Here is a 16,174-nt window from a genome sequence, read left to right on the forward strand (position 1 = left end):
TCAGCTGAGGGCACAAAATGGGATCTGTCTCTGATTCCTGATTCTTCGACCTTTAGAGTCTGAAGCTGCTTTACGCCCTGGCTTATTCTCAGAGGTGCTTCTATCCCAAGTGTTATATCTCCTGTTTGGGCTTGAAGGTGTTGCTTTCTGGTGATGTCCAAGTCCATTGTAATTCCAAAGTGCCCCGCATCCTGCGCCTACCAGCTAGGCCTCACCAACCTGAGCCTGAGTTAAGTCTTTCTGTCAGATGAGCTGCTTACGGCACTCCAGCACAGACAGACAGGGATGGAGAGATGTCAACCCCTTTAAAATATTTTCACTGCACTGTATGTTGAATGAGCCCCATGAACAGGTAAGCAAGAAATAAATAGATTAACATTACTTGCTGAATTGCCAAGTTGGATATAGCAGCCATTGGTCCAGTGGACTTCCCCCAATGACAACAGCTTACCTACTTACATAGATTGCTGAAGCATGATGGGCCTGAAGGCTATCTTTGAAAAATCATAGATGACACACACAAGCAAAATGTTGCTCTTAGTGTAGGCTGTGAGATTCGTGTCTAAGTCCTGGGTGTGAGCACATGCTGAAACGGCAGAAAGTGAAGAAATAGGTAACATACCACTAGTGAAAATGAAACCCCCTCAGGTTTCCTTTGTTGATTTCTGTCTCTGCTTCATCTTCTCCGTCAAGGTGGTTTGTGGTGACTCATGGGAAACTTTGGCATTGCGCTGTCCAGGCCTGAAAGTCAAGCTTATAGTGTACAAAATCATCAACACTGACCTGCTTGCAAGGATACTGCAGCCTGAGATTCCCCTGACAGAACACACCATGACAGCTTTTTACTCCGCCTATGAAATCTCTAGTGCTAAGCCACGTCTTTGTCGCATGCCGCCTCGGTGCAGCCGTAATCTGCAGGTCAGGGTGCTGAGCAGGCAGCAGCAATGCAAAGTGTAAAGAGATGGTGTTAAACTGAAAGTTCAACCAGAAACACATTGTGATGTATATCAGTTCAGGCCATTTCAGTGTGATTTGCTGACTTTTGGAAATAAAAAGTGAATAGTTCTCCATAAATTTCATGTGGGTGGGAGTGCAGGGCAACAGGGGAAAGGAACCAAACATGGCACACAAGGACGGGTCAATGATTTATTGCCAAAGTAAACATATGTATATGTATATAAGCTGGACATTAGACTGACACAAAAGAGCTTACTCAACAAGATCAGAAAGGCCAGCTGAAAGAAATATCATCTTCTTACCTGCATCTCCCTCCTTCGCTATAGTCTTCCCCCTTTGTATAATCACACATGCACAAGAGCTAGTAGACAAGTGGTCACCAAGAAATAAAACGAAGAAATAAAACGAACGTGGCATGGAATGTATCTGTTTTTTAAAGTAAATTAACCAAATGAACAATAATTGGTCATTGTAATTTGGAGTGTTTACACTGACTGGCTCTCTCTGTCTGTGTATATTTTTCTCAGAGGGTTGGGGCTTGTGGGTAGAAACACTGACCTAGTTTCATTGTACAGGGTGATTGGGGGAGGCAGAGTGTGTGTGTGTGTGTGTGTGTGTGTGTGTGTGTGTGTGTGTGTGTGTGTGTGTGTGTGTGTGTTTGTGTGCTGGCATGACGAGGGCACTATTTAAGGGAACAAGGATTAAGAGGCAGCAGCAATATACCAAACTCTTGATTGCGTGGGGCACGATACACTATTGTATGGTTTTAATCTTGTGATGAGGGAGGTTTGATTAGGACATTTACATTATGTTTATGTGTACATATTTATAGTGATATTTCTGTACATATGCAGTATTTGTGAATTTATGAGTAGATTGAAATATATCCCATATTACTCATCCATTAACGGGATCACACATACACAAACGTGCGCACACACACACGCACACGCACACACACACACACACATACACACACACACACACACACACACACACACACACACACACACACACACACACACACACACATCCATCTACATTTTGCTGAACCTCTGCTTTCCCACTCCTACACTCATCAATCTAATGTTGTTCTCCTTTGCTTTTGTCCCCTTTGTTTTTTTTTGTCCATGTCTGACTTTTGTATACTTTTCTACACAATAAACATTAATTTATTTCATGATGTAGATTAGTCCCAAATTGTCAATTCTGTCTCAGAATTGGCCTTGCAACAATACAGCTGATTAAAAACAGTAGATGGCGTTTTGATCCATTTTCAACCACAAAATTAAGATTAAGATTAAGATTTGGCAAGAAATTACAATATTACCACAAGCAGTGATGGGTTTCATAAAAGTCTTTATGTCATTTAGTTAACAGCCTAAACATACATTTACATGTAGAGTTTTGCAGTTACATAAAAACACTATCAAACATAATATAATACTGGTTGCATGCTGTTTACTGTTGTGGTTCATCATAGTATTTAATGAGGGTCATACTATAAATTAGCCTGGGCACATCAGTAAAACAGCATCCTCCATGTTATTGGTCGCCAAAAGCCACCCATAGTCACGTGACTGAGTAATGGCATTAAGCAGCATGGTGAGCCAATGGTCTGCCCCATCACCTGATTTCTATTTGAATATTGATGCTCCTCCAGCGGCCACCTTACTGTGTTGTTATTGTCTGACATTGGACCATCGCTACTTGTGGGATATTTTTGCAACCAAGCCAGACGACCGAACATGTCCCCGTTGCTGAAGCCGTTTTCGGTGCACGAAGGACCGTGCGAGAGCTGCGGTGTCCGGAGAGGACGCCCGCGCTCAGCCCTCCTTCAGCAGCCTTCCTCGCAGCGTCTGTCCGCTGCTGTGGCCGCGACGGGGCTGGGCTCTCTGCCGGCCCACCACAAGTCGTACGCGGCGAGGAGAAACCTCGCGGCTGCTGCGATCGGTGGGAGGAAAATCACGCATCCCGGAAAGGCCATTCTTGCAGGTTGATTTCGCAAACAAATTATTTGTTCAGCCCGCAGATTTTACCCCCTCGTAGTCGACTATTGCTTTTCTGCACAGGATAGCCTAATCTCAATCTGTCGCCCATTAAAGCTATCCATGCAGAACTGGGTCAAAACGCACCCAGCCAGCAGTGATGCTACAGCAGTTGCATGATATAGTTGCATGTCCGTTTCTGTATTAAGTCCTTTACATTAATCTAAAAGCATCTATAAAGACTCTAAAAGGTTTATGCTGCGTGTTGAATAGAAGCAAATACACATTCTGTAGCCCTCAGCTATTATTTCCAACTCAGTGCAGGCACTGCTGTGTAATTACACCACATTTTATTAAAACACAAAGTCAGGAATGATGTAGCATCAGCACCACTCTGCAATCAATCCATCTCATTTAAAAAAAAGAAAAGAATTCTGCACAGTGAGTCAACAAATCCTCACAGCAGAGTTTGTATCATTTTCTTCACTCAGGTGGGATCGCAGGAGGCATAGAGATCTGCATCACCTTCCCCACAGAGTATGTCAAGACCCAGCTGCAGCTAGACGAGAGAGCCAACCCGCCGAGATACAGAGGAATCGGTAGGTCACTGGGACAAGTATGACTGCTGCATGACTTCATGTGTGTGTGTGCCAATCTCCTGCTGGGTTACTCACTCATGGATGCTCTGTGTTGTGTATGTGTGTGTGTGTGTGTGCAGGTGACTGTGTGAAGTTGACTGTGCAAGATCACGGGCTGAGAGGGTTGTATCGAGGTCTCAGCTCCTTGCTCTATGGATCGATACCCAAGTCTGCAGTGAGGTGAAGTTGCACACATGATATATAGTATGTAGTAGCTTTTTATCACAGATTTTATGTAAATAAAATGCACGTCTTCGCTAAATAAACAGAAACGTGCTGCAAATGCCCCCTGCATCCTTTTGGTTTATAGCGTCACAGATCGGCAGGGTTGTTGACTTGACATTAATTTAACAGTTGACTGATGTCAAAGCGGTGACTCAGCATTTCTTGGTACTTAGGTCAGATTTGTAGAGCTGCAACTTATTATTTTCATTCTCGGTTAATCCGCTCATTATTGAAACATGAACATGGAGCCATCAATTGTTTATTTGTTTATTATTTATTATTTAAAATTCAATCAACTAACCAATTAATCAAATTTACCGCTGCATGTCACAAACATACTTTAGTGGTTTACTGATACTACCGTTGAGTTAGTTTTTTAGAGTTCTAATTTAGTCAATGAACACACTATTGATTACAGTGAAATCCATCACATAATGTTCCTCTATGTTTAGTTCGTCCCTTGTTATTCTCGAATGTATCACCTTCCCACCTGTCACAGGTTTGGCACGTTTGAGATGCTCAGCAACCCAATGCGAGACGCCACAGGCCGTCTAGACAACACACGCAGCCTCTTGTGTGGTTTAGGAGCAGGCATAGCGGAGGCCATCGTGGTCGTCTGCCCCATGGAGACGCTGAAGGTTGGTGGAGCTGGATGCTGTTACGCATTTCTTTGACATTGACCTGAATAAACACTGATTATGTTGTTGTTTTTTTTCCCCTGTCCTCCAGGTGAAGATGATCCATGACCAGTGTTCCCTCAGACCTCGCTACAGAGGCTTCTTTCACGGAGTCAGTGAGATTATCAGAGAACAGGGTAAGAGAGCAACATGGAATGGTTTGGAGCATTTGTTACTTCTTTTGTTGTGCTGTCACTTTGACCCTCTTCTTTTGGTCTACTGGTAACGATAACTGAGTCTATAACTACCAGAATTCATATGTTTGGTTCTGCTTTGACTCATTCAGGTGTGAGAGGGACGTATCAAGGTCTGACAGCGACCGTGCTAAAACAAGGAACCAATCAGGCCATCCGATTCTACGTGATGAACGCGTTGCGCAATTGGTACAAAGGTGACAAAGCCAACTGTCTGCAAGACTAAATCTGATTACCCTGTATTTAACCACACCTAGTCATTATTCTGTCCAATGGAGTGATGCATTCTCCTCCTATTTTCTTCCACTCGCCACGAATCCAACTTTTTTTTGATTTGGCCTCCAAGGTGACGACCCCATGCGGGTGATGCACCCGATTGTGACGGCGATGTTTGGAGCAACGGCGGGAGCTGCCAGTGTTTTTGGAAATACACCTCTGGATGTGGTGAAGACCAGGATGCAGGTAGGGAGCACACCCTGTGGTGATTTTAACACTGCAGTTATCGGGTGCCATTTCTAACTCGCGCTGTTTTCCGCAGGGTTTGGAGGCCCACCGCTACAAAAACACAGTGGATTGTGCCTTTCAGATCTTGAAGCAGGAAGGGCCACAGGCGTGAGTAGCCCTGTAACCTGACGCATGCTGGGAAACAGTTTTCACCACTGTAGACAAACCGTCCAACCTCATCTCTCTTGTCCCCAGATTCTACAAAGGAACAGTTCCCAGGCTCGGCCGCGTGTGCTTGGACGTGGCCATAGTCTTCGTCATCTATGAGGAGGTAGTCAAACTACTCAACAACGTGTGGAAGACCCAGTAGACCGGCCAGAGGTCCAGAGGGAAGCACAGACCGGTGCCTCATGTTACGCACAACTGAACTCCTGTATTGTAGTTCTTAATAGCTCTCTGCAATGCCCTGAGCAGACGACCCTTCATCATGACCAGTTTCCACTCTGTCACATAAAACAAATGCAGGACACAGCGATAAAAACAGCGATAACAGAAAGGGAAGGAGAGTAGCTGCTTGACCTTTTACATTTCTCTGCTCTCTTTCTCTTTCTCTCTCGTGGTCAGACTTAGGAATCAAGAGAGAACCTTTTATTTTGAAGAACAGGATAAGGCAAAGTCAAATGAAGTAATGAAAGGATCAAACGTGTAGACTCAGTTTCTTGAGTCTTATTACCAGAAACATCGGTGTATGTGGAGAAGAAACATATTAACCAAAGGTTCACATTAAAGGTTAAAAAAGAGATATTAACATATGTCTGATGTTTTAGCTTTCTATGACTGTTATGGTACAATGTAGAGTGAACACTTTGTACTGAAACCATAAACGTGTCTTTTGATTCACAGAGTACTTACTACACTGAGTAAAGGACAGAGAGACGCTTCTGGACACTAGAGATGTCCTCTCTCTTAGTGTACTTATCGATTAGTTGATTTAACTGACTGATCGGTACAACTGAGTGTCACCACAGAGAACAATGCAAAAGCATCTCTGTTAATCTTGTGTTTACCAGAGATGTGCTCGCAAAATTCTCGGAAATAAGTCATTCAGCATGAAAAAAAGCATAAAAAAATTATTAATGGATGAAATAAATCTTTGAAGGGGCATCCCTACTGAGCACAACTGAGCTCGCTGCAGTACTTTAAAATGTCTGTGCAGGACTTTGACACAGCGCTGTGCTGTCATTGCTTACCCGACTGTGCTTGTGACGTCGTCACACTAAAAAATCCGCGGTATCTCCTGTTGATGAACTTCAGATACTGTTCACTGTGCATTTCATGGCCTGCTGCAGACAACTTGCTGTGTATGGCTGCATTGATCTTCATGTGGCGTCCGTCCCGTTACACGTAGACAGAGGCTCGCGGGCTTGTCGAGGCAACACAAGCTGGTCTGGAGTCAGTAGCTCTCTTGCAGATTGTGTCAAAAGTGTGTGTTAAAACCTGATGCAAGCACACATTGTAGGAAACAAATCCATATGTAGCAGTCTAGCAGTCTTAAGAGGAGATGAGCATCAATAATGTACTTTAGTGAGCTCATTGCTGCATTTTCAACATCAGGTTGTCAGTAGGTGGTTGAGTTCGCTACGGTTGCATGTGGAAGCTTTATTTGGGAATATTTGGCCTGTAATACTTTGTTCAGACCCTCAAGTCAGGTTGCTATTTCCCAAGCAGGTGCTGGTGTGCATCCTGAAATATGAACGTGAATTCACTTGTACTCAAGATGACATGTCCGACTACGTAAGCCATACGACTTCAGTGCACTTTCCCTGTGCTTATTGGTTCACTCGTCCAAAAGAGTGTCCTTGTGTCAGATATAAAGTCACTTTAACATCTTTTGCTTACCTCAAGCTAACCTGCTTTACAAGCCTTTTGTACGCCAACTGATGAAATAGTTTATTAGCCATCTTGGAACACACTCATTCTTGTCTTGGTGTTTACATATGTCGAACGACAACAAGGGGACAGTCGATGTGTCAGAGGCTCAATCACATAAGTGACTAGTACTTAAGCAAGGTTTGGCTTTGACTGACGTAGATGCACCACACAAGCCTTGCACAGAAGCCTTTTGCTCATCTTTGCCAAAACTACTTACGTAGAATCCCCAATGTAACATCCCTGATAGGAGCAAATGTTTATTACATTATACATTTACATTTTTATTGCGTGGAATCTTTGCTTATGCCTTGCTGCTTTTCATAAACAGGCCAAAAAGCGTGTCTACGTCTTTGTACACCGTATCAGATTTGATCGCTCACGTTTCAGAAGACGCTGTTGGAAAGAGAGAAGGATTTGTGTGAAATGACTTGGTACAAGATCAGAAAACAATGTGGTTTAAAACATCAGTGTGATGTACAAGATCAGATGTGGAAACCTCTGAAAAAACTAATTTAGACAGAACGTGATTCACTGGTTTCAATAAACTTGATTGATAAACCCGATCTCTGTGACTCTGTAAATGTGTGTTTAGACATCATATGAATAAAATGCAATGTAATGTAGATACCGAGTAAATATGGACGAGCAGACTCTGCTTTATGATATGGGACTACTTTTATTTCTACCATGTTTTTTCGCAATGCTTTACTGAAGAGGCACCTGGACTGGAGCGAGAGGCAGAGTTGTATCTCCTTCACACTGACTGAATAGTTACATTTCTGTAAATTTAGTCTCCAGTAAATGTGCAGTAACATAAAATTGCTTTACAAAAAATGACGTCAGTCGCCACATCAGAGTGGTCGGAGAAAACTCAAAAGTATGACTTACGATACCTTTATGCATCTGTACTGTATGCAAATAGAGATGAAGCCCTTACTGTGGGCAACAGAAATAAAGCAGTAGTTCAATGATGTGTGAAGAAATATCAAAAAGCCTCTGTTAAAAACCAACATTAAGATATGCTTATTTTCTTGTAGGTTTTGATTTTATGAATAGAAATCCGTTATAAAAATAATTGGAAGAGGACTAAATGCAATACAGCCACACTATAGAACTCTGAAGATGAAGAGTTAACATTAACAAAAGGTTGACTTGTTGTTGCCCCCCCCCCCCCACCCCACTCCACCACCTCACCACCTCAAGCATTTGCAAACAACACTTGTAAGATCAAGCAGGTCATGTAAAATGATGCAAAAACAACTTCCCTGGTTTTGGTAAAAGTTTGTTATGTAAATATTTATTTGTATCAATGAATGCAAATATGAATTTTCTTTCCCTCAGTGGGATGGAGGATCAGAGAGTTCAGAGCTGGTGACACAAAAAGGTGCAGAATGAGGCTTTGCTGACCGGAGGAGATTAAAGGCTGAAGGTGCAGGGCGAGTGTGGTCGGCATTAACATCACAGAGGAGGGTATTAAACGCTCCCACCTGCTGCCGCACTGCTCCACCTGTCCCCTGCAGTATATAGTTCATCTAGTAAGGTTAAATCCTTTTTTTTTTTTTTTTTTTTTTTTAAATCAGAAATGAATAAGTCCTTTGTAGTTTCTGCATGTGGGCGGGGCACTATAACAAGGCTTTAAACTTTAAGATCTTTACATGTCAGGGCCCCTGATGTGCACAAAACAATATGTACATGAATGGAAACCCTTTAAATTTGAGATGCTAACACTGACATACATTTTAAAATGTAGCTTGTACTGGCAATGATCTCATTGGATGGAAGTTCTGATGATTACGAACTCACATTCCGTTAAACACCTTTAAAGTGTTAATATTCCCACATGACTTTCAAACCTGCATCATAACTCGGTTCAGAGCTTCTTGACACAATGCCATTTTGACACACAGTGTAATGAAGCCAAATGGGGGATTAGGTACAGCCTAGCCGCCTTTGCTCCGGATGTCACGCTTCTTGATCGTAGAAGATGTGAAATCCTCGACCAAAGTTAGGAAGGGGAACGGAGGTGTGACTATCTTCTCCATCTGGAATTATAACACAAGGACAAAGGGTTTACGTGTGAGGAAACATCGGTATTTAACTAAATGACAAAAAGATAAAGATGGTTTCTCAGAATCTCACTCACATTCTGAGACATTTGTCTTTCCCGCCACTGGCCACTCGTTGTCCATCGGGACTCCAGTCCACTGCGTAAACCTACACACCCAAGAAAAAAGGCAATTAGACAAAGAAACTAAAATCACTATCAATACAAAACTATTTGGAAGCAGAACCCCCCCCCCCTTACCTCATCAGCGTGGCCAGGCAGGTCCATGTTCAGCTTCCCTGTCTTGACGTCCCAAACTTTAAGTGTGCTGTCGCTGCTGCCACTGACCAGCAGCCTGCTGTCTGCCGACCACGCCACTTGATACACAGATGCCACGTGGCCCCGCAGGGACATGAGGTACCTTTGGGAAAGTAGACAAGCAGGCAGAGACATAAATACTCTGTGACACACACACACACACACACACACACACACACACACACACACACACACACACACACACACACACACACACACACACACACACAAATCTAACGCCCACAGCACCATCGCCTGCACAACAGCAGTATTACACAGATTCATTCAGGATAAGAGATTTTCTTACTTCCCGGTGCGTCCGTCCCAGATTTTAATGGACTTGTCGAATGAGGCAGAGGCGAGGAGCCTGGTGTCCGGGGAGAAGAGCACCTCGTTGACCAGAGCGCTGTGTCCAGTCATCCTGGCCAGAGGCTTCTTGTCTTCTGCAGGGTTCCACATGAACAAGGTGAAATCGTCGGAGCCAGACACCAAGCGCTCTGGAGCCGGACCCTGCAGCACGACAACAAGAGTGAGGGTACTGACACACGAGAGACAGGCAGACTTGAACACATCAGCACAGGCAACAAGCGGTACTTACCCTAACGTTATTATATCTCTGCAAAGCTTTCTCCTTCAGCTCTTCCACTGGGGGATAGAAAAATGCTTGTTACATGACACCTCAGCCAAAAAAGCCTCTTCTTTCAAAGAAGGTTACATGATCCTTACATGATCCAGTGAGGTCCTGGGGGTTGATAGTGGCGTTTGCAGGTTCAAAAGCTCCAGTGCGCAGGACATAGTCTGTGCTGAGGGCCAGGGTGTTCACCCAGTGGGCGTGACCCTGCAGAGTCCTGCACTGGACACCCTGTACCCACAAACAGAAGTAAACACACATTAAGTCTGGCTTTGATATACAGTTGTGGTCAAAAGTTTACATACACTTGTAAAGAACATAATGTCATGGCTCTCTTGAGTTTCCCCGTTATTTCTACAACTCTGATTTTTCTCTGATAGAGTGATTGGAACAGATACTTCTTTGTCACAAAAAACATTCATGAAGTTTGGTTCTTTCATGACTTTATTATGGGTTAACAGAAAAAGTGATCAAATCTGCTGGGTCAAAAATATACATACAGCAGTGCTAATATTTGGTTACATGTCCCTTGGCCATTTTCACTTCAATTAGGCGCTTTTGGTAGCCATCCACAAGCTTCTGGCAAGCTTCTCGTTGAATCTTTGACCACTCCTCTTGACAGAATTGGTGCAGTTCAGTTAAATTTGATGGCTTTCTGACATGGACTTGTTTCTTCAGCATTGTCCACATGTTCTCAATGGGATTTAAGTCAGGACTTTGGGAAGGCCATTCTAAAACCCTAATTCTAGCCTGATTTAGCCATTCCATTACCACTTTTGATGTGTGTTTGGGGTCATTGTCCTGTTGGAACACCCAACTGCGCCCAAGACCCAACCTTCGGGCTGATGATTTTAGGTTATCTTGAAGAATTTGAAGGTAATCCTCCTTCTTCATTATCCCATTTACTCTCTGTAAAGCACCAGTTCCATTGGCAGCAAAACAGCCCCACAGCATAATACTACCACCACCGTGCTTGACGGTAGGCATGGTGTTCTTGGGGTTAAAGGCCTCACCTTTTCTCCTCCAAACATATTGCTGGGCATTGTGGCCAAACAGCTCGATTTTTGTTTCGTCTGACCACAGAACTTTCCTCCAGAAGGTCTTATCTTTGTCCATGTGATCAGCAGCAAACTTCAGTCGAGCCTTAAGGTGCCGCTTTTGGAGCAAGGGCTTCCTTCTTGCACGGCAGCCTCTCAGTCCATGGAGATGCAAAACACGCTTGACTGTGGACACTGACACCTGTGTTCCAGCAGCTTCTAATTCTTGGCAGATCTGCTTTTTGGTGGTTCTTGGTTGACTCTTCACCCTCCTGACCAATTTTCTCTCAGCAGCAGGTGTTAGCTTGCGTTGTCTTCCTGATCGTGGCAGTGACAAAACAGTGCCATGCACTTTATACTTACAAACAATTGTTTGCACTGTTGCTCTTGGGACCTGCAGCTGCTTTGAAATGGCTCCAAGTGACTTTCCTGACTTGTTCAAGTCAATGATTCGCTTTTTCAGATCCATGCTGAGCTCCTTTGACTTTCCCATTGTAGCGTTTGTGGGCGTTTGTATCCAATGAGCCCTATTTAAATGGCCTCAGAGAAGTCACCAGCTGTAGTCACTCATAATCACTCACAAGAAGTTAAGAGGCCATGCTATGAAGCTCATTTCATTGACACAACTTTCTAAGTCACCAAAATTGCTAATTCATGTTGCTGTATGTATATTTTTGACCCAGTAGATTTTGTCATTTTTTCTGTTAACCCATAATAAAGTCATGAAAGAACCAAACTTCATGAATGCTTTTTGTGACAAAGAAGTATCTGTTCCAATCACTCTATCAGAGAAAAATCAGAGTTGTAGAAATAACTGGAAACTCAAGAGAGCCATGACATTATGTTCTTTACAAGTGTATGTAAACTTTTGACCACAACTGTACAGATGTCTCCTCCGTCACATTCAACTCATTCTGTCTGTGGCAATACACATTTAAAGAAGTGTCACTTTCACACACACTTACATCTTTGGCTCTCCAGACTTTCACCGTTCTGTCCTGGGAGGACGTGTAAAGAAGTCCATCTCCTCCCCACTTGACACAGGTGACTGACTGAGTGTGTCCAGTCAGGATCTTCTCACAGCGTCCCAGCACCGTGTCCCAGACACGTATCGAGCCGTCCTTAGAGCTACTGGCTAAGTACCGACACTCTGCATTACTGAAGGGAGAGGAAGAGGAAGATCAGAGAAGCAGTCAATCAGACAGAATGCTTAAAAACAATATTCTGTATATGCTCTGGAGTCCTGCTATCTCATATTCCAGCAGCTTCTGTTACTCGATGCAATCTCTCAGTGACCATTTCTTTCATTGTTCTTTCAGAAGAAATAAAATGTATTCCTGGGGTCTACTGTCCATATTCTAAGAAATCAGCTTCCATAACAGCAATTGCTATTACAAAAGGTGAAATGTACACAATTTGAACAATGTTAAACCACGATTAATTTGTTAGCATACAAAAAAACTACAATTCAGCAGTGTGGGTACTTTTGTTACTTCAACGTTTTGTCCATATCCCTAATACTCACCAATACTCTCTTCTTATAATTTTCTTCTTATCTTGTAATTTTTTACAAGTCAAATCACAGATTAAAGGTTAATGTGATACTGTACGTGCCTTAACCATTAAGTCCAGTAGGCTACTGCCCCATATCAGATCCTTTTTTTGAAAAAGATTATGTTCCAAGACTGGATTTCTATTTTTTTGGAAACAAACTCCTACAATGTTTTAATGTTTTGAGAGTTGGTGTAGTACTAGTGCATTTTTGAATGAAAAAAGAAAAGAAAGAGATGAACTGAGTGCTCACAGGTGGAGAGGTTCCCAGCTGAGCCAAGTGATCCACTTGCTGTGTCCGGTCAAAGTCTTCCCCATCTGCGTACCTGTCACTGGATCCCACAGACAGATCTACAGAAACAGCGCCACAAAAAGATAAATACAGCATACAGGAGATAAATCTTAAATATAAAAAAGGCATATTCTATGCGTTTTGGAAGCTCACCTGACTGTTCTTGCACCCTGAAGCCAGCTTCTTTCCATTGGGTGACCAGGCGATGCTCAGTACCCAATGTGTGTGTCCTTCAAGAAAGCAGATTACAGCTCATTGGTGTCTAAAAATCATGAATCTATCATTGGCATCTAGAAGCATAGCAGTTCACGCTGCCTTTTTATACCTCTGGCAGTGTGGTGGGGCGTCTCAGTAGTCAAGTCCCAAAAACGTACTGTGGTATCACCTGAGCCGCTGGCCAGATATCTGAAATCAACAGGGACAATTGAATTAACAGCATGTCTAAATAAACCCCTTGGTGTGTTCACAATGTAATTTATAATTCCATCCCCTCTACTTGTTGTCATATCATAAGGACTCTCAGATAAATCAAAGTACAAAGAAGCATGACAAACAGGCAGCTGTTAATTCAGTGTTTGGAGTTACTCACTTGCCAGTGGGACTGAAAGCGGTTGAGATGACAGCTTCGGTGTGTCCCTGTAGTGTGCTGGTACAGCGGGCCACGGCTCGGACCCTGAACACGGCCTGAGGCTGGTAAACCACTGGCACGACTTGCTCCGTCTCGACCCCGAGAGCCTGCACACACGATCCCAGACTGGACACCACCTCAGCCTCGCCACGCACAAAAAATGCCAGTGGCACTGGCTCATCCTACAGGGAATAACAGCAAAAAAACACAAGATAGTCACTGGAGTGTAAATGTCAGAATACTGAATAATAACCTGAATACTGTTACTTAAATATGGGATTTATCATGTTACATTGACCATGATAACAGCGAGAAATGTGTTCCAAGACTACAGCAAGTGATATTGTTATTATAGCATACACAGTTATACTTTTTCCACTTTTAGCATGCTAAATTTACACTCCGATACACTGAGACACATTTTCAATTTTAAGTGAACATTGCCTGGCTAAACACATACTAGTGAAACGCCTTCATGTGCAAATATGTACAGCCTAATCGCAATTTAAATGCTCCATCTATGTTATAAAGGATTACCTTTTGAAGCAGTGCATTGCAGACGAGCTGTAGTTTGTCTGGGGTGATGTCTAAAGGCACATCAAAAGGTGAGCCCAGAACTTCCCCTTCTTCATCCTGAAACTGGATCAACAGACGCTCCACGTCCTCACTCGTCATCCTCAGATTTGGATCTAAAAGACATTAAATTCACTTTACATATACGTATATTATACTTATTTAAGTACACGCTGTAAACAGCAGGAGATTGACGAGTCTTGAAGGCAACATTATAGCCAAAGCTAGCGAACATAAACCAACGTTTCCTGACGTGATATCCATTACATTAACTCATTAACGTTACTTTAGAAGATAGGACAAAGAGCAACACATTGTATGGCCATGTTTAACATTGTTAGTTAGGTTTAGACCAAATCGTACCACCTGAATTTAACTATTTAGCGGTTTACTTTTAGCTAGCCTATGTCGACCAGCTATGGTGTCAACCAGTAACCCCAAAGCTAACCCCGCTAGCCTGCTGTTTGCTAACATTTTGGACACCTCGTTCCTTTTAGCAGCGATCGCAGGGCAGTAAGACAACCGCCATGTGTTAACACAACTGTGTCTAGTTTAATATGACATCGAATTGGCACATACATGTGCTAAAACTTTACCTGAAGCGAGATAGCGATGTGTTCAAACTCCCCACGTGTAAATCAGCGAAGAGCCTTTATTTAAGAGATACTCCAAGAAACCGGAGTTGTCATGTCACTGAGCGGACTCGCGCAATGATTCATGGGAGAGTGATGAAGGGAAGAAACAGCTGCCGCAGCAAGTTGCGGCAGCTGCCACGACTTCGTGACAGCTGCCACTGTTTGCCACTGGTCGTGGCAACTGCCACGACTTTCCGCGGCAGCTGCCACTGTTTGCCACTGTTCGTGGCAGCTGACACCACTTGTTGCGACAGTTTCCACTGTTTGTGGCAGCTCCCGCAACTTATTGTTGCGACAGTTTTCACGGTTTGTTGGAGCTGACGCTACTTGCTGTGGCAGCTGCCACAGTTTAGGAGAGGTGCCGCGGCAGTTTAGCCTTTATTTTTCGTTATTTGACTTTGCTTTTGCTTATATGTGTATTGGTTTTGTCTATATGTTACTGTCTATCTTTGAATTTTAATTCCATTTTTATTTGAAATTTTGTAATTTTTAGGCAGCCTTCAAATATCTGGCCGGGGACAGCAGATGAAAACTAGCCTCTCTGGCTAACTCTGGCTCACTTACAGTTTTACTGTTGATTGGTGTGCATTGTCCCTGCAAAATAAATAAACAAATAAAACAAATAAATGTATGTTAGGACAAGGACTTCAAAGTTAATGGCAAGAAGCCACCCCAACATGTTTTTTGATTTAATTTTATTTCATCTCATTAAAGCTCCATAGCATGACCTAAACTGTATACTGTTTTCCAAAATATGTATTGTTCATGTGGTGTTGTAGTTTACAAAATAGTGACTGCTCCAGTTTTCTGCACCCAGGAATAGTACATATTGAAGACAAGCGTTATTGACCCATTTGGCCACAAGAGGGAGTACACCTTTAAGTGAGCATTTCTGTCAGGCGTGAACAAGTGCAGAGCACATACATATTTTTTTAATTATCACCACAGGTATAGAGATGTTTTCCTCTGTTTGTTTTTCGAAATTATATTTTTCTGAATTGATAAATCCATTGTGCAATAAAATTCGTTAGCATAGACAGGACAAACAGAGTACCAACAAGTACCAACTGACGTTAGCCTATATTAGCTTAATAGAAACGAGTAGCGATACTATTACAAATCGTCATTTTTTATTAAACCAATTACAACGACCAACAGTTATACCTTTAAGGACCTTAATGTATTGTCACATATTGTCAAATAACGAAAAATAAAGGCTAAACTGCCGCGGCACCTCTCCCAAACTGTGGCAGCTGCCACAGCAAGTAGTGGCAGCTCCAACAAACAGTGGAAACTGTCGCAACAAATTGTGGCACATATACTGTCTATATATATATATATATATATATATATATATATATATATATATATATATATATATATATATATATATATATATATATATATATA

At 42.7% G+C, this 16,174-nt stretch overlaps 2 protein-coding genes across 2 annotated transcripts; one reads left to right on the top strand and one right to left on the bottom strand.

Moving 5' to 3' along the window:
• The first annotated feature begins 2,557 nt into the window (after window positions 1-2,557).
• Window positions 2,558-7,618, top strand: slc25a1a (solute carrier family 25 member 1a). The gene is made up of 9 exons (XM_068715890.1): window positions 2,558-2,952; window positions 3,437-3,544; window positions 3,664-3,763; window positions 4,308-4,446; window positions 4,538-4,622; window positions 4,772-4,876; window positions 5,026-5,141; window positions 5,218-5,291; window positions 5,379-7,618. Exons 1-9 carry the CDS (start codon window positions 2,706-2,708, stop codon window positions 5,491-5,493), a joined length of 1,089 nt encoding a protein of 362 aa, XP_068571991.1. The 5' UTR covers window positions 2,558-2,705; the 3' UTR covers window positions 5,494-7,618.
• A 706-nt stretch (window positions 7,619-8,324) lies between these two features.
• On the bottom strand, window positions 8,325-14,968 carry nle1 (notchless homolog 1 (Drosophila)). The gene is made up of 13 exons (XM_068715891.1): window positions 14,726-14,968; window positions 14,094-14,245; window positions 13,518-13,738; window positions 13,254-13,333; window positions 13,082-13,158; window positions 12,890-12,987; window positions 12,051-12,243; window positions 10,144-10,279; window positions 10,016-10,062; window positions 9,725-9,927; window positions 9,361-9,520; window positions 9,199-9,269; window positions 8,325-9,097 (listed from the first exon to the last, which is right to left on the bottom strand). The coding sequence occupies exons 2-13, from the start codon at window positions 14,229-14,231 to the stop codon at window positions 9,085-9,087; spliced, it is 1,437 nt and encodes a 478-aa protein (XP_068571992.1). The 5' UTR covers window positions 14,232-14,245; window positions 14,726-14,968; the 3' UTR covers window positions 8,325-9,084.
• Between the last annotated feature and the right edge of the window lie 1,206 nt (window positions 14,969-16,174).

This window comes from Cebidichthys violaceus, unplaced genomic scaffold (assembly GCF_023349555.1).
Source record: "Cebidichthys violaceus isolate CVI_PGR_0920_01 unplaced genomic scaffold, fCebVio1.0.p SCAF_20, whole genome shotgun sequence".
Lineage (NCBI taxonomy): Eukaryota > Metazoa > Chordata > Actinopteri > Perciformes > Stichaeidae > Cebidichthys > Cebidichthys violaceus.